At 53.7% G+C, this 26,760-nt stretch overlaps 1 protein-coding gene across 3 annotated transcripts; it reads right to left on the reverse strand.

Moving 5' to 3' along the window:
• Positions 1 to 4,672: 4,672 nt before the first annotated feature.
• Positions 4,673 to 24,818, reverse strand: CIPC (CLOCK interacting pacemaker). Of its 3 annotated transcripts, none has more exons than XM_016191300.2 (4): positions 24,500 to 24,818; positions 19,992 to 20,160; positions 12,813 to 12,928; positions 4,673 to 7,546 (listed from the first exon to the last, which is right to left on the reverse strand). In XM_016191300.2, exons 2-4 carry the CDS (start codon positions 20,134 to 20,136, stop codon positions 6,794 to 6,796), a joined length of 1,014 nt encoding a protein of 337 aa, XP_016046786.1. In that variant the 5' UTR covers positions 20,137 to 20,160; positions 24,500 to 24,818; the 3' UTR covers positions 4,673 to 6,793. The 3 variants fall into 3 exon arrangements, with proteins under 3 accessions (XP_016046786.1, XP_016046785.2, XP_016046787.1); XM_016191299.2 differs by lacking the exon at positions 24,500 to 24,818 and adding an exon at positions 24,118 to 24,399; XM_016191301.2 differs by lacking the exon at positions 24,500 to 24,818 and adding an exon at positions 21,963 to 22,114.
• Positions 24,819 to 26,760: the final 1,942 nt, after the last annotated feature.

Genomic DNA, 26,760 nt, shown 5'->3' on the forward strand with positions numbered 1-26,760 from the left:
AGGGGTCAGACTGGGAGCAGACTAGCTGCTGAAATATCCACGGAGAGCTTTAAACAGACACACAGCCAGCAGGAAACTCTAGGCTCCCCGGGTGGTGCTCTCCCACACACACAGTCTGGGCATTTGAAAAGTGCCATGTGACACCTGGGTGGGACCCCCAGGACTCTGTTCCAGTCCACTGTCCCTGTCACAGCACTGGCTGGCCGCAGGGCTCTGTGCCCTCTCTGAGCCTGGGGTGGGGGCAGCACTGCAGTGTGCTGTGTACCCCCAGGAAGCTGACACCTGAGGCTCAGGGCCCGTCACCATGACAATCTTGGGCAGCCAGCCCAGTGGGGAGAGGCCCTGAGATCCCAGAGAATCTTTCCCCCTTCAGAGCCCCATGGGACAGGGTCCCCCACCTTTCTGGTGAAGGCTCACACTCAGTGCTCAGGCTGAGCTGCATGGAGCTCCCTGCCCTCGCTCATCCTGGGCCTCAAGGCCAGATTCTGGGGTGATCCTGGGGAACTCACTCCCCAGCTGCTGGCTCAGCCTCCACTGACCTGGGGCCTGAAAGGGCGGCTGGGAGTGGTGGATTCAAGCCCCACCGATAAACTTAGTGGCAATGAGAGAAAGAGAGAGTGAGGGGGGCCAGGCGGTGGCACACCTGGTTGAGTGCACTTGTTACAGTCCGCAAGGATCCGGGTTTGAGGCAACCGGCCCCCAGCTGTAGAGGGAAAGCTTCACAAGTGGTGAAGCAGGGCTGCAGGTGTCTCTCTGTCTCTCTCCCTCTTTATCTCCCCTTCCTCTCAATTTCTGGCCATCTCTATCCAATAACAATAAAGATAATAAAAAAAACTGGGGAGTTGGGCAGTAGCACAGTGGGTTAAGAGCAGGTGGCGCAAAGCTCAAGAACCAGTGTAAGGATCCTTGTTCGAGCCCCCAGCTCCCCACCTGCAGGGGAATCACTTCACAAGCGGTGAAGCAAGTCTGAAGGTGTCTTTCTCTCCCCCTCCTCTCCACATTTCTCTCTGTCCTATACAACAATAATGACATCAATAATAATAACTACAACAATAAAACAAGGGCAAAAAAGGGAATAAGTAATTTTTTTAAATTTAGAAAAAGAAAGTGAGAGAAAGAAAAAGAAAGAGGAGGAGAAAAAAGAAAGAGGAAGAGAAAGAAATAAAGGAAGGAGAGAAGAATAAGGAATCTGGGATGAGTTCAACAGGTGTTAGGGAACCGCTGATGTTTTTTTTTTTTGTGTGTGTGTGTGTGTGTTTTCTTTTTTATTATTATTAATCTTTATTTATAAAAAGGAAACATTGACAAAACCATGGGATAAGAGGGGTACAACTCCACATAATTCCCACCACCAGAACTCCATATCCCACCCCCTCCCCTAATAGCTTTCCTATTCTTTATCCCTCTGGGAGTATGGGCCCAAGGTCATTACAGGGTGCAGAAGGTGGAAGGTCTGGCTTCTGTAATTGCTTCCCCACTGAACATGGGCGTTGACAGGTGGATCCATACTCCCAGCCTGTCTCACTCCTTCCATAGTGGGGCAGGGCTCTGGGGAAGTGGGGCTCCGGGACACATTGGTGGGTATTGTCTGCCCAGGGAAATCTGTTTGGCATCATGGTAGCATCTGTAACCTGGTGACTGAAAAGAGAGTTAACATATAAAGCCAAACAAGTTGTTGACTAATCATGAACCTAAAGGCTGGTATAGTGCAGATGAAGATTTGGGGTCTCTGTTTTGTAGATAGCTAGTAGACCTATTTTAGTTATATTCCAAAGGACCATAACTATACTAGTTTTTTTTTCCCCTGAGCCTGAAATCTGATATGCAGGTGGATCCAAGTTATTGTCTGGGACCACTGACGGTTTTAAACCAGGCAGCTATGGGATTATCCCAGCTTCTGGAAGTCAGAGGCCTTGCCAGGAAGTCTGGAGGTGGCAGTGGCAGGTCCACACCTGACAACTTCCCAGGGATGAGGCCTTCAGCCCAGCCACAGATGCTGCCTCTCCCACCACCGGTCACAGCTCCCAGCCTCTTTCCTGGCTGTGCTAGTCTTGGTAGAAGGGTGACACCACAGTCCCTGAGCTGGTTCCCTTGCCATGGCATCTCTGCGATGGTGCTGGGGTTTGAACCGGGGTCCCAGGCACTTAATCTTGGACATGTGAGGTGGCTTCTCAAGCAAAGGTTCTGGGACTTTCTGCCCAGCAGTGGGTGGTGGACATTGGGGTTGTGGGTGGCAAGAAGGGTGCTCCAGGGACACAACAGCAAGCGTGCCTTTAGAGATGACAGACAGACAGATGGACAGCCGGGTCAGGTCTCCCCAGGACAGGAGGGAGCAGGGAGGAGGAGGGAATCCGTGGGGCTCTGGGGAGAGAATTCAATCCCAGACCTAGTGGTGTGCTTGAGGAGAGTGGCCCCTGACCCCAGCCCTTGGACCTGGGCCTGGGCAGTGGGCCACCCCGTGGACAGGACTGAGGCCCCCACCCCACCCAGTCCAGCGCCTGCAAGATTTGCTGCAGTGGCTGAGTGCTGCCAGCAAGGGGAGCCTAGGGCAGGACCTGTTTATCCCACAGGACTGGGGTCTCCCTGGAACACTCAGCCTTTCCTGAGCAGACTGGGGCCTGGAGGGGACTCAGGGAGCATGCACGGGCCGTGACTGGGAGTGGCTGGGAGTGGCTGGGAGTGGCTGGGGCTGTGTTCTTCCAGGCTTATGTTCAACCTTCTCCCTCTGACTTCAGCCCAGCTCTGGGGTTTCAGACTCCAGTTTTCAACAGGAGCCACCTGCTCTCAGCTCTGTGGGTTGGGTGGGTTCCAGGCTCAGCAGTCAGAGACCGTGGCCCCCCTGCGTTCTAGAAATTTCTACCAGAATCAGCCGGCACTGTTGTGAGCAGTGTCTGAAGCAGGCCTGGCTCCACACACTGACCTTCGAGCCTGACAGGCCCTCCCTCACACTGGCCAGCCTCAGGATCAAGTTTAGGGTTCCATTCCTACACTTCGTCTTCCCACAGCTTCCACCCTGATGGGGTGCCCTTCTTCCTCATGGTCTCGTTGCCCCTGCACACCTCTGCCAGCTGCTGGCGTCTCAAGTAACTCTTGAACATCAGAAAAGAAGAGAAAGGGCTGGGAGAGCCATGTGTCCCCAGGGAGACACCCACTAGCCGCTGGCAGGGGTCCCACAGACTTCTTCCAGGGGAGGCTCCTTCTGTTTCCTGCCTGCTGTGCAGGAGAGGAGCCAGGGAGAGGCTTCTGTTACCCCAGGCAAAGGATGGCCCTCCAGGGCTGGATCCCTTGAAGTCCAGCACAGGGTTGGGGTGGAGGCACCCCCTCACTCGGTGGGGTGGGAGTGTAACACTGCAGACACAGCTTTGGCAGCAGATGGCACTCAGGATGCAGAGTGGAGAGGAGGCCTCCTTCTTCCTCTGAGGACAATACGGGACACACTGAGGTGGCAGAGATAAAGGTCTCTTTCAGTCTGCCTCTTGTTATCTCTCTGTTCTCTTCCGCTGAGGCTGAATGGTGACACCGGAAGGCTAGGCCCAGAATAAAGTCCACAGGGACAGCCAGCACACCCTTTGCCTCAAAGGTCATGGCAGGTCAGCCAGGAGTGTTCTAAGATGTAGAAGCACCCACCCTCATTGAGGCCTGGGAAGCACTTCTAGAAGCTGCTCCCTTCACTCAAGGCAATTGGAGCCAAGCCAACTGACACTCTCCAAAACAGAAACCCACTCCTGTTTGTATATATTCATATAAAGTTATCTGCACAATACTTTTATGTGTAACATAGTCACACACACACACACACACACACACACACACACACACGGTCTACTATTCACCAGAGCCCTGCTCAACTCTGGTTTATGGTGATGCGGGAGACTGAACCTGGGACTTTGGAGGCTCAAGTACGAGTCTCTCTCCCTCTCTCTTTCGCACACGCTCATGAAGCATCCCCCCCATGTGGGGGCCAGGGGGCTGAACCCAGGTCCTTGAGCATGGTGATGTCACAACTTTTAAAAATTTTTTATAATTATTTAATATTTATTTTCCCTTTTGTTGCCCTTGTTTTTCATTGTTGTTGTAGTTGTTGTTATTGATGCCATCGTTGTTAGATAGGACAGAGAGAAACGGAGAGAAGAGGGAAGACAGAGAGGGGGAAGAGAAAGACACCTGCAGACTTGCTTCACTGCCTGTGAAGTGACCCCCCTACAGGTGGGAAGCCCAGGGCTCAAAGCGGGATCCTTATGCCAGTCCTTGCGCTTTACATCATGTGCACTTAACCCGCTGCACTACCACCTGACTCCCAACAAAGAACTTCTACAAGCCCGTTTTTTCTTCAATTTTCTTTTTATTATCTTCATTTGTTTATTGGCTAGTGACTGCCAGAAATCGAGAGTGAAGGGGCAGATAGGGAAAAAGAGAGACACCTGCAGCACTGCTTCACCACTCACAAAACTTTCCCCCTGCAGGTGGGGACCAGGGGCTCGAGCCTGAGTCCTTGAGCATTGTAGCATGCGCTCTACCAGGTGCTGCACCACCCGCCCCAAGCTCAGTTTCTGATCCCAGGGTTTCCAAAGGCTGTGCCTGCCTGTGCTGGAAACTTCCACCAACTCAGATACCAGCTCTAGACACCCTCCCCCTTCGTATTTTTCGGTGGTGATAAAGCATAGAGGCCAAATCATGTTCAAGTAAGTGAATTTTATTATTTTTTTTCTCTGACACTTCACAGTTGATCTCTGCAAAACTTCATACCTTCTCCGAAGGATTCACATTTGGTAGACAAGACTCCCCCAACCTGAAGAATTCAGAGCTGGGAAGACATGTCAGTGCACATGCGAGTTACTTTTCTCTGAGGAAGCCAGAGGACAGTTAAGACTACAGGATCAATCATCCCCCTCAAAGCCACCGGCAGACCCACCCGCCAGTCCTCAGGGCTGGGCCAGGCATGGCATCTCACCCTGCACTGCCCAGGGCCATCTGGCCAGCTTGCTGGTCAACCCCAGGGTCCTTCCACTTGTCCACATGGCTCTGGCCCCCGGTGTTTGCCGGTGTCACCTGCCCATAGCTCCATAGGGGGGGGCACACCCAGATCCCCCAGCACTGAGAGGCAGGAGGTGGAGCTGCTGTTCCCCATTAATCAGCAGCGAGGATTGGGATGGCTGTCACCGCCTCTTCGTGGGACAAAGGACAATGCAGACCTTCATCTGGGAAGAGGACTTTGAGGGGCCAGAGAGGTCGGTCCCCCAGGAAGCCTTCTCAGCAGAGGCATTGGGTTCTGATGCTCAGGGTGGCCTGTAACAGGTGCCAGGCTGCTCATGGGGGCCCTCTCTACAGTGGCTGCCTAGCTGGTTCAGGGAAGGAAGCTTCTGGGCACGGCCGAGCTGCGCGAGTGCCACACAGACTGGGCGTGGGCCCAAGGGGAATATGAAAATGAGCCGGGTCTGCTTAAAGAAATACTCGAGGAGAGAGCAATTCTGCACTGGCCAGAAGACTGTAGATATTCTCAAACTTTCTTTTCTAGATTCAAGGTAGCTAGGTCGGGCATGCTGGGGAGCAGAGTGCAAGCAGCTCGGCTCAGGTCTTGAGGGCTCTGCTGCCCTTACAAGTGGCCATGAGTGAGGCCATTGGCTTCTGGCCTTGGCAAAGCTTTCCCACCATCTGCCTTGCAGGAGAAAGATGAGGCTGGACCACCGGAGCTTCTTACTAAGACAGTGTGTGTCAAGACCTCTGAGGGAGAGTTCTCAACAAGAGGATGATGGGTTTGAGGTTGTATAATAAGGAGTCTGGTCTACTTTCCAATGGAGTGGGGGTCTGCAAACCCCAACTCAAAGTGGAAGACAAGGGAGTCTGCTCTGAGACTTCTCCCCACCACCAAGACGTGCAACAATGGAAAACTCTGGGTACATATGAGAAGAAAATGGGCTTCTGGGGGAACTGCATACTGGCTCTGCATAAGACTTTCATGCCTGAGGGTCTGAGGTCACAGGTTCAATCCCCAACATCAGCAACAGTGCTCTAGAAAAATAATAATAAATAAAATAAAGGAAGAAAAATGGGTAAAAATATGAACTCATCTGTCCTAACTCAGGATAGCTTTGATCCAAAGTTCTATCAGGCTGTGACTTCTCTCTCTCATGGAAGCAAGGGTGACAGCCTCAGACATACAGGCCGCACCAGGGCCATGAAGCCCTGAGGTCCCCTCCCATGAAACAGGCAGCGTTGCTCCACCAGAAGAGAGCAGAACAGCTCAGATGCACAGAATCTTCCACTCCCGGGCAAGAGATGCTCCCTGTGCCCACTTTCTTCAGAGTCCAGAAGGCCACTCGTCAGCTAGAACCCCAGGTGGCAGAGCTCCCAGCTTCCCCGGTGCGAGCGTCCTGCCCAAGGGTCTCAGTGTCCTACAGCACACTGCCCTGTCCCCTCACCTTTGAGTTTAAGGAAACGAAGGCTTCAGTGGCTGGCTCTGCCCCACCTGTGCCCGGCGCATTCAGGCTTCACCCAAAGGCTAACAAGCTGCCTCTCCTCCCCTCTGTGCCTGAGTCACTCAAAGGGGAGGGACCCACCAAGGGTTCCCTCCTCTCTGACTTGCAGGTGTCACTCTTGGGACACTGGAAGGTGACAGCTGGCCCCACACCACAGCCCCCATCTGCCCGAGTGTCTGCAGGCTGAGGGACAAGGGCTGAGAACACTGCCAGGGGTGGCAGGGGGCTCACAAATGAGGTGCTGAAGGGGCCAAGGAGGTGGAGGTCACAGCAGGTCACAGAGCCACCTGAGCAGGGCGGCGCTCACCTGCCGGGGGCTACAGGGCTGCATGGCCGGAGCCCACGGTGGTGGTGGTGGTGGTGGTAGGGCCCAGGGCCGCCTGCAGCTGGGCCCAGGCCTGGGGTGCGTGGCCCCCGGCCGCCTCCAGGAGCAGCTGTGTGTGCTGGCGGAGCTGCTCCAGCTCGAGCTGCGTGGCCTGGTTCTGGCGGATCAGCTCCTTGGTCTTGAGCGTGACCTCCAGCAGCCCAGACCTGCGCAGAGCCACCAGCGTGTTCTGGAAGCGCCGGTGCCTGCTCTGCCTTGGAGGCTCAGGGAGCAGTGGGGGGACCTCTGGGGTGGAGGGCCGGTGGGGAGATGAATGTGTGCCCGCGGGCCCCAGCAGGGTGCCGTCCACGGTACAGGCCGGGCTGGCGGGACACAAGGAGGGCAGGCCGGGCACCTTGGCCACACGGCGGGTGGGCGCGGGCTGCAGAGTCCGGGCGCCCCGGGGTGCAGGGTTGGGGGCACCCGGTTCCCCCAAGGGCCATCTCTGCGGGCAGGGTCTCTTCTGCGGCTCTGATCTATCGTCGGGGCCGGGCCCCCGGCCCCGCTTGCCCGGGTGGGGGGCAATCTTGGGGTAGGAGTTGAGGATGGGCAGGTAGTCCCGGGTGTCGGGGGGCTTCTTGTCCCCGGCCTGGCCCGGGCTGGCAGGGGGCGCGGGCGGGTGGAGCAGGAGCAGCTGCGGCTGGCCTGGCAGCACCTCAAAGGAGGACTGCACCATCCATGACTGCAGCCCAGAGGATCCTCCGCCCTGGGGGGAAGAGAGAGCAGGGTCACCTCAAGGCAAGTCTGGAAGCCTTCGTGGGCACAGACACACACACACCCTCTCCCCAACAGCTCTTCCCGTGGCTGCAGAAAACAAACAAAAAAACTCAGAAACCCCATGTCGATCTTGGAAACTCCACTTTTTAGTTCATTTTTTAAAAATTTATTTATTTATTATTGGATAGGGACAGAGAGAAATTGAGAGGGGTGGGGGAGATGGTAAAGGAGAGAGAGACAGACACCTGCAGCTCTGCTTCACCAGGGGCTTGAACCTGGGTCCTTGTGCACTGTAATGTGTGCACTGAACCAGGTGCACCACTTCCTGCCCCCCCTTTTAGTTCATTTTTGTTATTGTTATTTATTTACCAGAATGCTGCTGGCTTGTGGTGGTGCAGGGGACTGAACCTGGGACTTTGGAGCCTCAGGCTTGAGTCTATGCATTATGCTATCTACTGCTACCCATTATTGTTACTTTCCTTAAGGCATAACTATTTTTTTCCCTTTTACCAGAACCCTGGTCATCTCTGGCTGATGGTGGAGTAGGGGATTGAACCCAGGAGCTGGGAGCCTCAAGGATGACAGTCTGTTTTCATAGCCATTATACTATTTCCCTACCTAAGACCTCTTTTAAAAATAATTTGTTTAGACTTTATTTATTCTACTTGATAGAACAGAGAGAAATTGAGTGTGAGGGGAAGATAGGGAGAGAGACAGAGCGACCTCTGCATCACTGCTTCACCATTCTCCTTGCAGGTGGGGACCGGGGACTGGAACCCAGGTCCTTGCGCATGGCAGTGTGTGCACTTAACCAAGTGTGCCACCACCCAGCCCCCTGAAACATTTTTTATTTGAATGCCATTGCTCAGAAAAAGAAGCCACAAGTAAGGGGCCCAGGGAGTGGTACTCCTGGTTGAGGACACATGTTACAGAGGGCAAAGATCTGGGTTCAATCCAGGTCTCCACCTGGAGGGGCAAGGTCCGTAAGTGGTGTGCTGGGCATGTGTGCGTGTGTATGTGTACGTCTGTCTCTATCTCCACCCCATCTCTCTGCCCACCTCAATTTCTTTCTCTGTCCAGAATAAATAAACAGAAGTTGCAATGAGGTGGAATAATGACACAGTCACAGTGGAAGCCACAAAAACCAAATGGTGCATGTCCCAAAGTGAGTTAATACCTGCTAATTTCAAAACTCTCCTTGCGACTTGACCGCTAAGTCTGTTTTAGCTGCACCTGGGGCCTCTTAAACTTGGAAGGAATTTAGCTCCAGGCTCACCTGGTCGAGAGTCCATGGACTCGCTTTTAAGGCAGAAGTCACCCTGGGCTGGGGCTGACGCCGGGCAGCTGCTATGTCAGCTCTGTCCACTGGTCTCCACAACCCAGCAGCCCACGAGGCAGCTGTCATCACCCTCCACAGAAGGGACACTAGAGCTTAGAAAGGTTACAACAAGGGCCAGGTGGTGGCACACTTGGTTGAGAGCACATGCAAAAGTGTGCAGGGACCTGGGTTCAAGTCCCTGACCCCACCTGCGGGGGGAAGCTTCACGAGTGGTGAAGCAGGGCTGCAGATATCTGTCTCTCTTCCTGTCTCCCCTCCTTGATTTCTCTCTGTCCTATAAAATAAATTATAAATAAATAAAATGTTAAAAACGATACCCACAACCAAGCAGCAACAACCAGACCACTGCAAGATACAGATTCCTTTCCTCTTCTCTTCTTTTCATATTCAATTGCTTGCTCGCTCTCTCCTTTTTTTTTTCTTTTGCCTCCTGGGTTATCACTGGGGCTTGGTGCCTGTATTACAAATCTACTGCTCCTGTGGTCATTTTTTTTTTTTTTTTTTGATAGGACAGAGAGAAATTGAGATAGGAGGGAAAGACAGAGAGGGAGAAAGATAATACACCTACAGACCTGCTTCACTGCTTGTGAAGCAACCCCACCCCCCACCCCCAATCCCCACAGGTGGGAAGCTAGGGGCTTGAACTAGGATCCTTGAGCGGGTCCTTGCACTTTGTACTGTGTGCACGTAACCTGGTGTGCCACCCACACATGACATCAGATTTGCTGGGTGCTAGCAAGCTTGAAAAAACATAGCTCCTTCCTTGCACCCCCAGATCTGGCTGCCCTACTGCCCTGTGGCTACTGGGCTTTGTCCTGAAGAATGCAGCCAGGCAGAAGCCCGGGCACTGGCACCCATGGGCTGTGCCCAGCCCTGGAGCTGCCAGCCTCGCCCACAGCCCACAGCGGGAGCTGACACACAGTCACGCAGAGCACAAGAAGGAAGACAGATGGGCAGGGCAGAGGCACCCCAGAAGCGAGGGCTGCCCTGCGGAGGCCCCACAGCCTTAGCTGGTCCCCCTTCACGTCTTCACCCCCTCTTTTTGTCTCTTGTGAGGGAGGCTGAGGTGTGATCCGTCTAGCAGAGGTCCTTAAATTCCTTCTCCCACTCGCCAGGCTGCCTTGGTGAAAAGCAGCTTGCTTTTCTTTTTTTTTGGACAGACAGAGATGGAGAGGGAGGGGCATGTACAAACAGAGGAAAGAAAAGATACCTGCAGCCCTGCTCCACTGCTTGTGAAGCTGCCCCTGAAACTGGGGAGCGGGGACTTGAACCTGGCTCCTTGCGCATGGTAACATGTGCGCTGTGCTGGGTGTGCCACCGTCTGGCCCCAGAGAGCAGCCTGTGCCGCTGGCCAGTCTCTCCGTAGGAACTAAAGCCGTCAGCGCCCAGCCTGCCTGTGGCGGAGCAGTCCCAATCGCAAACAGGCAGCTTTAGATTTCAGACCCCGGCGCGTCCTGATCTTCAACAGCCTCGGCAGAGCGCTCCTGTGAGAGAGCTGACGGGCTAGGAGCACAGGCGGCTAGGCCAGTGCTCTTTCACTTAAAGAAACCACTTCTCGGAAGTCTGGCGGTGGTGCAGTGGGTTAAGCGCAGGTGGCGCAAAGCACAAAGACCGGCGTAAGGATCCCGGTTCGAGCCCCCGGCTCCCCACCTGCAGGGGAGTCGCTTCACAGGTGGTGAAGCAGGTCTGCAGGTGTCTGTCTTTCTCTCCCCGTCTTCTCTTTCTCTATTTCTCTCTGTCCTACCCAACAACAATGACAACAATAAAACAACAAGGGCAACGAAAAGGGAGTAAATAAACATATAAAAATAAATAAATAAACCACTTCTCTTCCGGAGACCTTTCTCTTCGGACTTACCCACCTCCATAGGATTGAGTTCTCTGGTCCAAACACTGCAGCCTAGTTGAGAGTCTCATCCAAGTCTTTCACTTACAGACGACAGATAGTCACATGACCCCCAACTATCATGTAACAGTCTCTCAAACGTTTGGCTCTTTCGCTCGCTTGGCAGCAAGCCAGGTGCACTCTGCCTGGCCTGCACCAGGGCTGCTTATTCTCCCCGAGAGCATGGGGGGGGCGATAGTGTACACAGTAAGTACACACATGACAGTGCAAAGGACCCAAGTTCAGGTTAAGCCCCAGGTCTCCACCTGCCACAGGGAAGCTTTAGAAGCAGCGAAGCAGGGCTGCAGGTATCTGTCGCTGTCTCTCTATCTCTCCAGCTCCCCCTTCCCTCTCAATTTCTGTCTCTATCCAATAAATAAGATACTAAAAAAAATGAGGAGGAGGAGAAGAAGAAATGAATAAATGAAAAGAAAATTCTCAGAGAGGTGGTGCAATGGATACAGAACTGGACACTCAAGCAGGAGGTCCTGAGTTTGATCCCCAGCATCACATGTGCCGGAGTCATACTTCAGTTCATGTCCTCTTCCACCCCCCACCCCCTCCCTCTCACTCATGAATGAACAGGTAAATCTTTTTTATTATTATTTTTTTTAAGGAGTAAAAGAAACAGAGGGAAAAAGAAAAGACAGAGCTCAGAATGTGACAAGAGAAACAAGGAGATTATCTCATTACTCAAATAAATAAAATCCTATACTTTCAAGTTCTCAGGGAAGTTCAAACTAAAAAGAAATTCTTTGGGGGTCTACCCTGAATTCCAGCATATACTACGATGCACTCCGCAAGTGGAAGCATTTCTACTTGCCTCTTTTATATGGGATCGAGTAAGTCAAGGTCCCTTTGCACAGGCAAGAATAAGGAGTATGAAACAGTCTCACTGAGTGGGAACTGAGGACACATGGCATGATTCTTTTATATATATATTTTTTATTTACTTATTTATTAATGAGAAAGATAGGAGGAGAAGAGAGAGAAAGAACCAGACATCACTCTGGTACATGTGCTGCCGGGGATTGAATTTAGGTCCTCATGCTCAAGAGTCCAATGCTTTATCCATTGTGCCACCTCCCGGACCACGGCATGATTCTTATTTTCTTTTTTGCCACCAATGTAACTGCTGGGGCTCCGAGCTTGCAAGTCAACTTCATTGTTTCTGGTGGCCATTATTATTATTATTATATATTATTATTTGTGAGGCAGAGATAGAGGGAAGAGAGAGAGAAAGCAAGTGAGTGGGGGTCAGGCAGTAGTACAGTGGGTTAAGCGCAGGTGGCACGAAGTGCAAAGACCGGCGTAAGGATCCCAGTTCGAACCCCCAGCTTCCCACCTGCAGGGGGGTCACTTCACAAGCAGTGAAGCAGGTCTGCAGGTGTCTCTCTTTCTCTCCACCTCTGTCTTCCCCTCCTCTCTTGATTTCTCTCTGTCCTACCCAACAACAATAATAATAACCACAACAACAAGGGCAGCAAAAGAAAAAATGGCCTCCAGGAGCAGTGGATTCTTGGTGCATACACCGAGCCCCAGCGATAACCCTGGAGGCAAAAAGAAAGAAAAGAAAGTGAGTGCCACCACTAATGAGGCTTCCTCCTTGCAGGTGGGCCAAGGGGCTTGAACCCTGGTCCTTGTGCATGGTAACATGTGCACTTGACTGGGTGAGCCACCACCAGTGAGTGCATCATCCTGATACTCATACTACTTCTCCTTCTTCTAAATATATTTTTAATTCCTTTGTATTTTATTGGAAAGAAATCAGGAGGGAAGGGGAAGACAGAGAGGAAGAAAGACGCCTGCAGCCCTGCTCTACCGCTTGTAAAGCTTCCCCCCTGCAGGTGGGGACCAGGGGCTTGAACCTGGGTCCTTGTACATATAGAAGTGGGTGGTACCACCCAGTCCTCCAAACTGTCAGACCCTCTCCTGCCCAGCACAGAGGTGTCTATGGGGCTTCCAACATCCCTGAGCAGGACAGCGGCAGTGGCCGGGTCCCAGGGAGCTCAGCAGTTCCATACGCCTCACCTGTTTGACCAGCACGTTCTTCATGACAACCACAGGGGTAGGTGCGCTGTGCCCGTCCTTGCGGCTCCACGTGGTGCTCGGCCTGTCCTCAGACTCCAGCTGCTCTGAGCCCCCATCTGCCGGGCAGGACAGCAGGACAGCGGTCAGTTCCCAGGGGCCAGGCCTGGGCCACCAGAGACTCACCAGAATATTGTGGTCTGGGTCTTTTGTGTGTGTGAATTTTGAGAAATCTCTGTCATTGAATTCTCAGTGGCATCTAACTCTCCTTCTCCCTCTCACTTCAAACTTTGAAGAGTGTCACCTGGCTGCCTGGGTAGGGGAGAAAGCATCATGGTTCTGCAAAAGACTCTCCTGCTAGGGGCCTGTAGGTAGCGCAGTGGGTTAAGCGCTAATGGCGCAAACTACAAGGACCGGCATAAGGATCCTGATCTGAAGCCCCAGCTCCCCACCTGCAGGGGGGTCACTTCACAGGCGGTGAAGCAGGTCTGCAGGTGTCTGTCTTTCTCTCCCCCTCTCTGTCTTCCCCTCCTCTCTCCATTTCTCTCTGTCCTATCCAATAACAACAGCAATAACAACAATAAGGGCAACAAGGGCAACAAAGATAGGGGGAAAATGGCCTCCAGGAGCAGTGGATTCGTAGTGCAGGCACTCAACCCCAGCGATAACTCTGGAGGGGAAAAAAAACCTCAGGTCTCAGGTTCAATCCCCAGCACCACCATCAGCCAGAGCTGAGCAGGGCTCTGGTGTATCTGTCTCTCTCTCCCTCTCTCTAAAAGCAAATAGATAAATATTTTAAAGGGAACAGCAGGCTTCCTTTCTGTCTTACAGACTAAAATCTACCTCAGTTAGGGTTTACATAAGAGTAACCACTGGGCTGATGAAATAACTACTTTGGCCAATGTGCTGCTTTGCCATGTGAGGGACCCAGTTTCAAGCCCGGCCACCACTGCACTGGGGGAAGCTCCAGTGCTGTGTCTTTCTCCTCCCTGCCCCTCCCCCTCCAAAAAGTGACCCTGGAATGATGAAGACCAGAAGAGAAAGAAAGAAAGGGAATAGGGGAAGAGATGGGGAGTAATAATGTTGAATGAGGGAGTCGGGTGGTAGCGCAAGGGGTTAAGCGCAAGTGGTGCGAAGCACAAGGACTGACATAAGGATCCCGGTTCAAGCCCCCAGATCCCCACCTGCAGGGGGGTTGCTTCACAGGTGGTGAAGCAGGTCTGCAGTTGCCTATCTTTCTCTCCCCCTCTCTGTCTTCCCCTCCTCTCTCCATTTCTCTCTGTCCTATCCAACAGCAATGACAGCAATAACAACAACAGTAATAACCACAACAATGATAAAACAAGGGCAACAAAAGGGAGTGAATAAATAAATAAATACATGTTTTAAAAAAGTAAAAGACAGGAGACTCCTTATGTGTTGTAATGAGAAGGATGTAAGATCAAAAATGTACTATTCTTGTAAAAAAAAAGTTCTATATTTTTTCATCTTTATTTATTGGATAAAGACAGCAAGAAATCGAGAAAGACGGGAGCTAGAGAGGGAGAGAGACAGAGAGACACCTGCAGCCCTGCTTCACCACTTGCAAAGCTACTACCTGCAGGTGGGGACCGCGGAGCTTGAACCTGGGTCCCTGCGCACTGTAACATGTGTGCTCAACCAGGTGCACCACCACCCGGCCCCACAAGTTATCATTTTAATAATAAGAAAACTACTAGAAAAAAACTCCAGAATGTAGGGCATGCTACAAAACAACAGAATCAACTCATTCATAGGCACCAATGTGATTTTAAAAGAGAGGAAAAGGAAACAAAAGAGAAGAGAGCGGCTCTGGACTAAGCAGAGACTAAAAATGCAAGACGAGTAGATGAGAGCCACGAGTCACAAGCATGTGCTAGGGCCGCACAAAGAGACAGATTATTGGCTACAGAAAACACCCAGGGGACCAGGCGGTGGTGCACCTGGTGGATCGCTTATGTCACAGCGCATAAGGACTGGGTTCGAGCCCCCAGTCCCAAGCTGCAGGGGGAAAGTTTTGTGAGGGGTGAAGCAGGGCTGCTGGTGTTTCGCTGTCTCTCTTTCTGTTGCCCCTTTCCCTCTCGATTTCTGATAGTCTCTACCCAATATAGAAAAATAATCATAAAAATTAAAAATAAATAAATGCAAATCACCCTCAGGACAAGAGCATAAACCCGAACATGGATGTCGCTAGTTAACGGCTGGACTGGTGTTAAATTTGTAAGCTGTGATCACCAGCACACACTACAGAAGAATGTCTCTGCTTTAGGACACGCACAGAGGTGTATTTAGAAGCGCAAAGCCGCGAGGAGTTGGGCCCTGGTAGCGCAGCTGGTTAGGCACACGTGGCGCAAAGCACAAGGACCGTCTTAAGTGCAAAGCCAGGGGCCAGGAGGTAGCGCAGCGGGTTAAGCACACATGGCATGAAGCACAAGGACCAGCCTAAGGAGCCTGGTCCAAGCCCCGGGCTCCCCATCTGCAGGGGGGTCGCTACACAAGGGGTGAAGCAGGTCTGTGGGTGTTTTATCTTTGTCTCCCCCTCTGTCTTCCTCTCCTCTGTCCATTTCTCTCTGTCCTATCCAACAACAATAACAACAACTATAACAACAATAACAAGGGCAACAAAAATTGGAAAAATGGCCACCAGGAGCAGCGGATTCACAGTGCAGGCACCAAGTCCAAGAGATAACCCTGGAGGCAATAGGAAACAGGAAGTGGAAAGCCACTTGGACAGGTGTCGAGAGAGAAAGCTGATGCGGCAAAGCGGTCCCTCTGGAGATTGGATAGCCACTCAGTTCCATGTTGATGTGAAACTTCAAAACAGTAAAGCGTAGAGGGCCACAACAGAGCTCGCATGAATCCAATCCTTGCGCTTTGGGGAGTGATGGAATAGAATTGCTCAGAGCAATGACGTGTCCTTGGAATAAAGGACTATAAACTATCTATTGGGACTGGGTGGTGGTGCACCCAATCGAGTGCACACGTTACAGTGTGCAAGGACCTGGGCTCAAGCCCCTGGCCCCCACCTGCAGCGCGGAAGCTTCAGGAGCGGTGAAGCAGGGCTGCAGGTGTAGCTCTCTCTCCCTCTCTCTCCACCTTGCTTCTTAATTTCTCTGTCTCTATCCAAAATAAATAAACTAAAACTATTTTTAAAGGATTATGGAATAAACTGAACCCATACTCGTAAACATGGGAGAACAGAAATGTGCCCTAAACAGACTGTGAGCTAACAAAAGCAGGAAGAAAAGTGTAAAAGAGAATTGTCATTGGCACCCACTAGAACTGATTCAGGACATAACGGGGGGTGTCGTAAAATAAACAAATAAAAACAAAGTTTAGAAAGTAATTAAAATGAAAAAGACGATATTGGCATTATAATTGACATCACACAAGGGCAACAAAAATAGGAAAAATGGCCACCAGGAGCAGCAGTGACTGGGACACGAACTCAGGCAGGGACAGAATTCCTGGCAGTCACCCCAGGTGGCTGGAGGCTGCCAACCATGACGGGGCCTCTGTCTGGGGCAGCTGGGGTCTGAGGATCATTAAGCTTCTCACCACACACCCAACAGACAAGGGAACAGTCAGAACACCAGCCGGGACCTGGGTAATAAGACAAACAGGACTTGCCTTGCAGATGACAAAGCTGGAGTGGTCAGAAAGAGGCAGGGCAAGGCGTCAGCGGTGCTGGGGACAAGAGGGGCAGGACTAGGGACCGTGTGCATGTCCTTGTTGCGTGTCCCGTGACGTCAAAGCTTTGACAAGGACCATGTATTACTTCCATGGTATGAAAAACAGACAAAAAGTCGATGTGCTATTTAAAGAGAGAGAGCGCGGAAGAGATGGGGTCTGCAACATTACTCAGACTTCTCTGAGCACAAGAGTCACCAGAGACCCTCATGAAAGAAGAAGTCTGCTGTGGCCCAGGAGGTGGCACAGTACATTGTGTTAAAACTCTCAGGCAGGGGACAGTGGTTCAGCACCCATGTTACAGTGCACAAGGATGCAGGTTCGAGCCCCTCCTCCCCACCTGCAAGGGGAAAGCTTTAGGAGTGAAGCAGGGCTGCAGGTGTCTCTGTCTCTCTCCCTCTCTATCATCCACTTCCCTCTCAATTTCTGGCTATGTCTATCCAATAAATAAATAAAGATAATAAATTTTTTTTAAAACTCTCAGGCATGAGGTCCAGAGTTTCTGGCAGTGCATGTGCCAGAGTGACACCCTGGTTCTCTTTCATCAAAAGAAGGAGGGGCAAACAGACTCTCATGCCAAAGTCCTAGGTTCAATCCCCCACACCACCATAAGCCAGAGCTGAGCAGTGTTTTGGTTTAAAAAAGGAGGGAAGGAAGAAAGGAAGGGAAGAGAGTCACACTCCAGACCCCCACCCCCAAGACCCTCAACGCCCTCATTTCTTGGAGCAGGTCTGTGAGCCTGCTTGTAACGAGCCTGGGGTGAGCCTTGTGACCAGGCCAGCTTGGGACAAAGGCCAAGAGGCGGTGAGCACCTCAAGGGCTCCCACTGGCTCTCCCCTGCCGGGGCTGTCCTTCTCCTGACCCTGGCGGGCAGCTCCACACACCAGTCTATTTATACCTCAGCTTTGAGGGGGGCAAGCCCAAAGGACAAACATCCCAGCCTGAAGGCGGCCAGTCCCCCACCTCCTGGCAGCTGCAGTGTCGCCATAATCAGCCATCATAACGCTGACTGCCAGTGAGGCTGGACGCGGGGAGTGGGAGAGGGAGAAGGAGAGGGAGAGGGAGAGGGAGAGGGAGAGGGAGAGGGAGAGGGAGAGGGAGAGGGAGAGGGAGAGGGAGAGGGGAGAGGGAGAGGGAGGGCCCACCCAGCAACCCACAGCTCCTGGGGCCCAAAATGTTGACACCAGCACCTTAGATCTATGAATAAAAAGAGCCTTGGCACGAAATCAAAGGACTCTCAGGCTGATGGACAGCGTGCAGAGTGAGACACATCAGCCCATCAAGGCCCAGATGTCGTGACAGGGCCATCGAACTAACTTGGCATGGCAGTGCCAGGGCAGCGTCACAAGAACACAAAGTGTGTGCTTGGGGACAAGGAGTGGGAGCCAGTGGGGACAAGGACAGTAACGGTGGCCGGGGACAGGCCTTGGAGATGAACCACTGGCTTATCTCTGATCCTCACAGGGAAATGGGCCAGGGGGCAGCTTGGGGTCCATACCAGCTGCCCGGACCAAGAGGGCATTTCTTCCTTTTTAAAAAACTCTTTTTAATTTATTTATTATTGGATAGAGACAGAAGTTGAGAAGGGAAGGGAGATAAAGAGGGAGAGACACCTGCAGCCCTTCTTCACCACTCGTGAAGCTTTTTCCCCTGCTGGTGGGGACCAGGGGCTTGAACCTGTGTCCTTGTGGACTGTAGCATGTGCGAACCAGGTGCGCCACTGCCTGGCCCCTAAGAGGGCGTTTCTAGCGGCATTACCAGGCCCATGGAGAGCCGTGCTGCCATCTGGCTAACTGCTCCATTCACTAGTGTAGAGAGAGGAAGAGGCGGCAAGAGCAGAAACACCACAGCACCACTCCACCAGCCACAGGAGTGCTGTCTGGGACACGCCCCCAAAGGTGCTGAGGCTCAAACCCAAGATCTTAAGCCTTAGAAAGGTACATGCTTACCAAGCTGAGTGAGCTATCCCCAGACTCTGGGAAATGTTTTTAAATATAATAAAATTACTTCCTTAACAGCAACAAAAAAGAAGAGAGAAAGAAGAAAATGGAAGAGAAGAAAAAACAATGGAAGGAAAGAAAAAAAGAAAAAGCGGGGGCTGGGCAGTGGCAGCGCACCAGGTTCAGCGCAGATAGTATGAAGCACAAGGATCCCGGTTCGAGCCCCTGGCTCCCCACCTACAGAGGGTTACTTCACAAATGGTGAAGCAGGCCTGCAGGTGTCTCTCTTTTTCTCCCTCCTCTGTCAATTTCTCTGTCCTATCCTATAAAAAAATAATAATAATGGAAAAAATGGCCTCTCGGACCCAGATTCATAGTGCTGGCACCAAGCCCCAACAATAACTTTGGAAGCAAAAGAAAAAAAAATAAAAGTTTGTTTTTACACCTGTAGACCTGCTTCACCACTTATGAAGGGGCCCACCTGCTGAGAGACTGAACTGAGATCCTTGCAATTAGTACTATGTGTGTTTAACCCTATGCCCCACCACGTGGCCCCCTCTTTTTTTAATAATTACTTATTTATTTATTTATTTATTATTGGACAGAGACAGAGAGAAATTTACGGGCAAGGAGGAGATACAGAGGAAAAGAGACAGACACCTGTAGCACTGCTTCACCATTTGTGAAGCTTAGTGTCAGCACTATGAAGCTACTGCTCCTGGCAGCTAATTTTTCCCTGTCTTATTTGATAGGACAGAGAGAAACTGAGAGGGAAGGTGGGGATGGAGGAGGAGAGAAAAAGAGAGACACCTGCAGACCTGCCTCACCACTCATGAAGCCTCCCCCTCCTTGAACCTGGGTCCTCATGCATGGTAATGAGTGCCCACATACACATTTTAGAAAGAATGACTGAAGCTGATGGCTGGGTTGAAAGTGGCCAATCACACAGAGTCGGGCGGGAGTGCAGCGGGTTAAGCGCACATGGCACAAAGCACAGGGACCAGCGTGAGGATCCCGGTTTGAGCCCACGGCTCCCCACCTGCAGAAGAGTCGCTTCACAGGCGGTGAAGCAGGTCTGCAGGTGTCTGTCTTTATCTCCCCCTCTCTGTCTTCCCCTCCTCTCTCCATTTCTCTCTGTCCTATCCAACAATGATGACATCAATAACAACAACAATAACTACAACAACAATAAGAAAAACAAGGACAACAAAAGGGAAAATAAATAAATAAATGATGTGGTCCGGGAGGTGGCACAATGGATAAAGCACTGGATTCTCAAGCATGAGGTCCTGCGTTCGATCCCCAGCAGCACATGTGCCAGAGTGCTATCTGGTTCTTTCTCTCCTCCTATCTTTCAAATAATTAATTAGTTAATTAAAGAAAGTGGCCAATCACCCCGAGAGAAACCCACAGAAACCAGAGTCTGAAGGAGCAGGTATTTCTCCTCTTCCTCCTCACATAACTGAGCTATGGGAACTGTGCCCCCCACCGCCACCCCCGTGAGCCCTCCTCAGAGGACACCGATGCTGCCCACCTGAAAACCCGGAGTCCTTGTCGGACTCGGCGGCCAGGCCTGGCAGGCGGGCGCCCTTCCGCATCTCGGTGGCCCTGCCCGGCTTGGCGCAGAGTCTCCGGGGGCTCTCTCGGGCCGGGCTCTTCCTCTCCACGGGCCGGCTCATGCTGAGTCCCTCACAGTGACATCCCTGTGGAAAACAACAGTCAAAGTAAGGTCACACAGCCTAGCAGGGTACCCAACAAGTCCTTATAGACACGTGCTATTTGTCTGGTCTCAAAAAGCACTTTCCTGCACCATCACAGACACAATCACATACGACGAGCCCGCTGGCTGCTGCTGGTCACGGCCTCTCTCTCAGGGAGGTCCACACCATCCTCCTCAGTTGCTGCTCCATTTCACAGGGGGAGTTTGAGGCATGTGGAATGGACTTCAGGCTCAGTGTGTTCCAGGCACTGTGCTGGGCCCCAAGCTACTGAGTGGACACAGCAGCACGTGGCTGAGACCTTCTTGTGGCTTGGGGTGCAGAGACAGACAGAGAGCACCGTCGCCGCGGTTAATGGATGACCGAGGAAGGCCTGCAGTGGGGAGACAGGATGGACATCCAGACAACAGGAGTCTGAGCGTGCGCAGGAAGCTGGGCTGGCCTGATGACGCTGGGGCCGCACTGCAGGCAGAGGGTCGTTCTGTGCTCAGGGAGGGAGCAGTCAGTGGGGCAACGGTGACAGAATCGACCGTGGACCCCCAGGAGCATGTGCGGAGTGGGCTGTCGGATGGAAGCCTGACGTGGCCCAGTGACACAAGCCGGTCCCTGTGCAGAGGGGAGGCGTCTGCTCGTCGATGCCCGGATGCTGCAACAGGGCCATTTGAGCCGTCACCGAGCGGCAACGCCAGAGCAGCATCATAAGGACGCAGAGGGCGCTGCTCAAGCGTAAGAGGGGAGCCACAGGGAGGAGGACGGTGACAGTGACACACAGGGCTCTGCTCGAGTGTAAGAGGGGAGCCACAGGGACGAGGACGGAGACAGTGACGGCAGCTGGGACAGCCTGCAGGTAGAGCGCAGGCCTTGCCTGCCCAGGTCTGAACACCACGTGCAGGGTGCGCTGTTCTGGCTCCTCGCGCTTCCTTTGGTCTGTAGGAAGTTCTCTGTGTCCTGCACGAAGTCAGTCTTTCTCGGAATATGGAGAGAGAGAGCAGGAGGCAGCACGATGGCCGAGCAGGTGCAGGCATCTGACGGCCGAGCCGGGTGGGTGGCGGCTGCAGGCCATGGAAGCTGCTTGGGCGACGAGGGCAGGGGCCTCTCCTCTGGGGGGGTGCTCCAGCCCCTCCGCTGTGAGAGGAGGAACAGCAGCGATGAGGGGCACCACAGGCCTGTCTTCCCGGTGGGGCCTTGCGCCATCTTAGTGGACAGACAGAACAGGCTCCAGAGCAGAGGCAGCGGCCAGGTGGAGTTCCCAGGGCCAGTACTGACCGTGGCATCAAAATACTGACACAGTTAAGAGGAGAAGAGATGGGGGCCAGGTGGTGGCACACCTGGTTAGGCACATGTTCCCATGTGCAAGGACCCAGGTTCAAGCCCCCCAGTCCCCACCTGCAGGGGGAAGCTTCCCAAGTGGTGAAGCAGGGCTGCGGGTGTCTCTCACACCCTTTATACCCCGCTTCACTCTTAATTTCTCTCTGCCTTAACAAATTAAAGTTTAATTTTTTTAATGTTTTAAATTATCTTTAATAGAGATAGCCAGAGATCAAAAGAAAGGGGAAGGAGGAACTGAGGGAGAGAAATAGAGACGCCTGCAGCCCTGCTTCACCACTCGCAAAGCTTTCCCCCTGCAGGTGGGGACTGGGGGCTCAAACCCGGATCCTTGTGCACTGTAATTTGTGTGCTCGACCGGGTGCGCCACCACCCGGCCCTAAACCAAAAATTTTAAAAGATCTTTAACAAGCAAAACAAAACAAGAACAGATGCAAGGACCTCAGACCCTGGGAACTGACCACGGACACAGGTCCAGGACAGACACCTCAGCTGCTGTGGAAGGCGACACCCACGGCTCGGGGTTCCCAGGGACGGGGACAGTCAGGCGGCCGCGGCTGTCCTCAGCAAAGCCCTCTGCCAGCCAAGAGGGAGGGAAAGTGAGGCCGAGACAGCCGGGCTCCACCCACCACACCCTCTGTTCCCTGGGCGGTGCTGCCCTCTCGGGAGTGGTGCCAAGGGCGGCAGTGGCCATAGAGCAACAGGGCAGAGCGAGGCGGGCACGTCCTGCCCAGGCTCACACCCAGCTTGTGAAGCTGGGGAGGCCTGCTGACACAGCCCGGACAGCAGGAGCAGTGCTTTGTTCACACCTCAGAGCCCCGGTTGTCACAACTCTCCAGACGCAGAAAAACCAGGCCTTTCCCAAGCCCATGGGCCTGTGTCACAATGTCCCCAGGTTCTCAAGGAGACAGTTCATGCTCAGCGGGGAAGGGCAGACAGGCAGCGAATGCAGAGGTCTCCACGCGCAGCTGCAAGTTCAATCCCCAGCGTGCGCTGGGCTCCTGCATTTACTTAAGAACTGGATTTCCCCCATCTTCCACCTCCAGGGGTGCAACCTCGGTCCCCAACAGTCACATGAGGCAGGCCACAGAAGCACACACCCCAAGTCTTGTCCTTTGGTGGCTCAGCTGTCAGCAAAATGCCTAGAAGGTCACTGCACGACCACTTGACAGCCTGTGACCCCGTCAAGATTGAATTTCCAGGTCTGGCCTCCTGCAGGGAGCAGGCATCTCATCCACACCTGGCGCCAAGGTGATTCACGCCTCAGGAGCTGGAGCAGCCTCCCCGCCATCATCTGTGTGTCCCCTCCCTGCACCTTGGGCTGCTGCTAAGAGGGAGACCCAGGTTGGCAAGGCGGCCTGCAGTGCTGCTCCGAGCTCTCTGCAGACACTTGGCACCTTTCCTGGGTGCCCAGGCTCCTGTGTGTGCCATGCTTGCGGGGACAGAAGTAGGGGTAGGCTCCGGAGGGGGCTTCACAACCGTTAAGGGACAAGGTCAGATGACATTAGGAGCAGGCAGCCAGCAAAGCTGAGTCACCCCAGCTCGGGTCACCCACTCGACGCCTGCTTCCTCTCAAGCCTGTCCCCTTGCTCTGCATAAGCAGAAGTGGCCTTGAGAGGGACAGTCTGCTATTTTCACTGAGCACCCCATTCCATTCGACTTGGAAAGGCCACACAGGGCTCACCCGTCTGCTCTGTCATAGAGGAGGTGAGCCCAGAGAAGCCCCCCAGGAGGTGAGACGTGAGATGCCCCCAGGAGGTGGGACCTGAGAAGCCCCCAGGAGGTGGGACCTGAGAAGCCCCCAGGAGGTGGGACCTGAGATGCCCCCAGGAGGTGGGACCTGAGAAGCCCCCAGGAGGTGGGACCTGAGAAGCCCCCAGGAGGTGGGACCTGAGATGCCCCCAGGAGGTGGGACCTGAGAAGCCCCCAGGAGGTGGGACCTGAGATGCCCCCAGGAGGTGGGACCTGAGAAGCCCCCAGGAGGTGGGACCTGAGATGCCCCCAGGAGGTGGGACCTGAGATGCCCCCAGGAGGTGGGACCTGAGATGCCCCCAGGAGGTGGGACCTGAGAAGCCCCCAGGAGGTGGGACCTGAGAAGCCCCCAGGAGGTGGGACCTGAGATGCCCCCAGGAGGTGAGCCCAGAGATGCCCCCAGGAGGTGAGCCCAGAGATGCCCCCAGGAGGTGAGCTGGGGTGAGCCCTTAGAACCGCCCCCCCGCCCCCCCGCCCCCCCAGCTGGTATGGACAGTGTCCCCTCCTGTCGGAGGCGTTGCACCTGCCGGCCCAGGACCCAGTGTGGACCCCCAGCCCGGGCTGCAGCGATGGGCGCCACGGGGCTCCCGACAGGCGTGGGGACACCAAAGGGCCCTGGGTGACATGCACACCATGCCCAGCCCCGGCAGCACCTGCTCAGCCGGCCGCCCGCAGGGGACCAGGTGGGGCCAGCACACCTGTGCCCGACCCGGACTGGGGGCCCGCACCGCGCGGCGAGGCAGCACCCCGGCCCCCCACCAAGCCTCCCCGGAAGTCCGCGCCGGCTTCTGCCCGCCCGGTCCCGCTTCCCCGCCCACCAGGCTCCGGGCACAGGCCCCCGCCCCGGGGCGGCCCCCTCCTCACCTGGCCGGGTAGTCGCTCCACCGCCCGCCTCGCGGGCCCCAAGCCGCATGCGCGTTCCCGCCCCCGCGGCTCCATGGCAACCGCGCCTCCGAGAGCCCGCCCCCTCGCCCTCAGGCCCCGCCCCCCGCCCGCGCAGCGTCCGCCCGCAACGTGACAGGCCCCGAGGGGCCGGCGTCAAAGAGACTGCCGCCCTCATTTTAGAGGGTCTTTTCCGCCGGAAGGCAAGACTGGCACGGCCCCCGGGAGTCGCAGGCGTCACTGCAAGGCCACCGCTCTGTCCGGTGTTTATGATTGCAGTCCCGCTCCGCGGCTTCGGGGCGGGCCGAGCGCGGAGGGGGCGGAGCGTCTTTTGTGAGGACGAGGGCGAGCGGCGCGCCCCTACCTGTCCCTGGGGACGCGGTCGGGCTCGGGGACTGGCCGGCCGCGGCGGCTCATATGCGAGAGGCTGGGCCCGGGAGGCGCGAGTCACGTGGCCGCCGCGCGGCTGGGGGCGGGGCGCGCGCCCGGTGCCCGTGACGTAGGTGCGAGTCACGTGGCCGCCGCGCGGCTGGGGGCGGGGTGCGCACGTCGTCGGCACGTGGCCGCGGTCTCCCTGGAGCGTCACGTGTAACCTCAGAACAACACAAAGCGGGTCGCGGTGACCTGGAGGGGGGGACCCCGACTTAGTGCGAATGTAAAAATTAATAATTGTGGTCCGGGAGGTGGCGCAGTGATAAAGCTTTGGCCTCTCAAGCATGAGGTTCTGAGTTCGACCCCCTGCAGCACATGTGTCAGAGTGATGTCTGGTTCTTTCTCCTATCTTCCTCGTTAATAAATAAATACAGTCTTTTTAAAAAAATAATAATAAAGCCGCCTTTCTTGAGACTCTGAGGTCCCAAGTTTAATCCTCAGCACCACCATCGGCCAGAGCTGAGCTAACTAGCTAACTAGCTCCCTTTAATTAACAACAAATAAATAAATGAACTATTTGGGGCTGGGGAAGCAGCATCATGGTTCTGCAAAAGACTCTTCTGCCTGAAGCTCTGGGGTCGCAGGTTCAGTCACCAGCACCACCGTCAGCCAGAGCTGAGCACCGCTCTGGTACAAATAATAGTAACAACAACTTTCTCAGTAGTATTGGCTGCATTTGGAGTTCTCAGAAGCTGCACGTAGCTAAAGAAAATTATGTCATGAGTTCTCAGGCCCACAAGAAGGTGATGACTCATTTTTGCCAAGGGGGAAAATGTTAATTTTCAATGTGAACAAGAGAAAGGAGTTCCAAGGTTCCTCCTCATCACTTTCCGTTTTCTGCTTCTTTCAGGCTGTTTTTTTAAAATCTTCAGGCTAGGATGTGGGTAGATAGCATAATGGTTTTGCTTCTTCTTCTTCTAGCATTTGCCCTTCCATAGCCAGTCAACAGCGTCAGGTTGAGCCTGGTGTAAAGTTTCGAAACCTCCTTTGAATCTGGAGAGGTGGCAGTCTTTGACTATGTGGGTCATAGTCTGTCTGTAGCCGCAGGGGCAGTTCGGGTCGTCTCTGGCTCCCCAGCGATGGAACATAGCGGCGCACCGGCCATGGCCTGTTCGATAGCGATTGAGGAGGGAGACTCTCATACCTGAGGCTCCAAGGTTCCAGGTTCAGTCCCCTGCACCACCATAAACCAGAGCTGAGCAGTGCTCTGATAAAATAAATATATAAACCGGAGAATTGAAGGGGCCAGGTGGTGGCACACCAGGTTAAGCACTGACATTACAGTGCCTAATGGCCCAGGTGAAAGCCCCTGGCCCCACCTTCAGGGGGAAGCTTGAGGAATGGTGAAGCAGAGCTATAAGTTTCTCTTGGTCTCTATCTCTTCCTCTTCTCTTAATTTCTCTCTGTCTCTACCCTATAATAATTAAGTAATTAATTAAAAATAAATTGAAAAGAAAAGTTAATTTTAGGGTTGGAGGAAATAGAGGCTGCTGTCAGAGGCTTCTCCAGGAGTTATGAGGGTGGAGGGAGGGTGGCTGTCGGGCCTTGCCTTTGCCTGCTGTAGTTCCCAGTTATCCTTGATTTTTTTTTTAATATTTATTTTAATGAGAGAGAGAGGTGTGGAGAAAAAGATACCAGAACAAGTACTAGTCAGCTCTGCTCATGGTAGTGCTGGGGTTTGAACCTGGGACCTCAGAGCCTCTGTTGTGCAAGCCTTTCTTTGTAACCATTATGTTGTCTCCCCAGCCCAGCTGTCCCTGGCTTCTCCTGAGCTATATGAGTCCTGTCTCGCTCCTTCCAGCTGGGGCCTGAGATGGCTGCTTCACTGGGCTGCACACATGGTGAGGAGGATCCCCCCAACACACATACACACGTGCACACATACATGCACACACGTGCATACACACATGCACACACATACCTGCACACATGTGCATACACGCACAGACGCACGCACACTTGGTGACTTGAAGCCTTTCTGAGGCTGCGGAATGGAGAGGAGCTCTTTCCTGGTTAGTGGGTGTGTGTCGAGTAGACAGTTTACCAGCACAATCATACGTGGTTGCCTAGGCATGTGAGGCTCCGTTCCAGAGGTAGAAGTACAAACAATAGTTAACAATTAGCGATAATTAGCAGGCAGGCATGTAAATTAACTGTACACCAGTCTGTTAGGAGACGCTAGGAGTGCCTGAG

Source organism: Erinaceus europaeus, chromosome 22 (assembly GCF_950295315.1).
Source record: "Erinaceus europaeus chromosome 22, mEriEur2.1, whole genome shotgun sequence".
Classification (NCBI taxonomy): Eukaryota; Metazoa; Chordata; class Mammalia; order Eulipotyphla; family Erinaceidae; genus Erinaceus; species Erinaceus europaeus.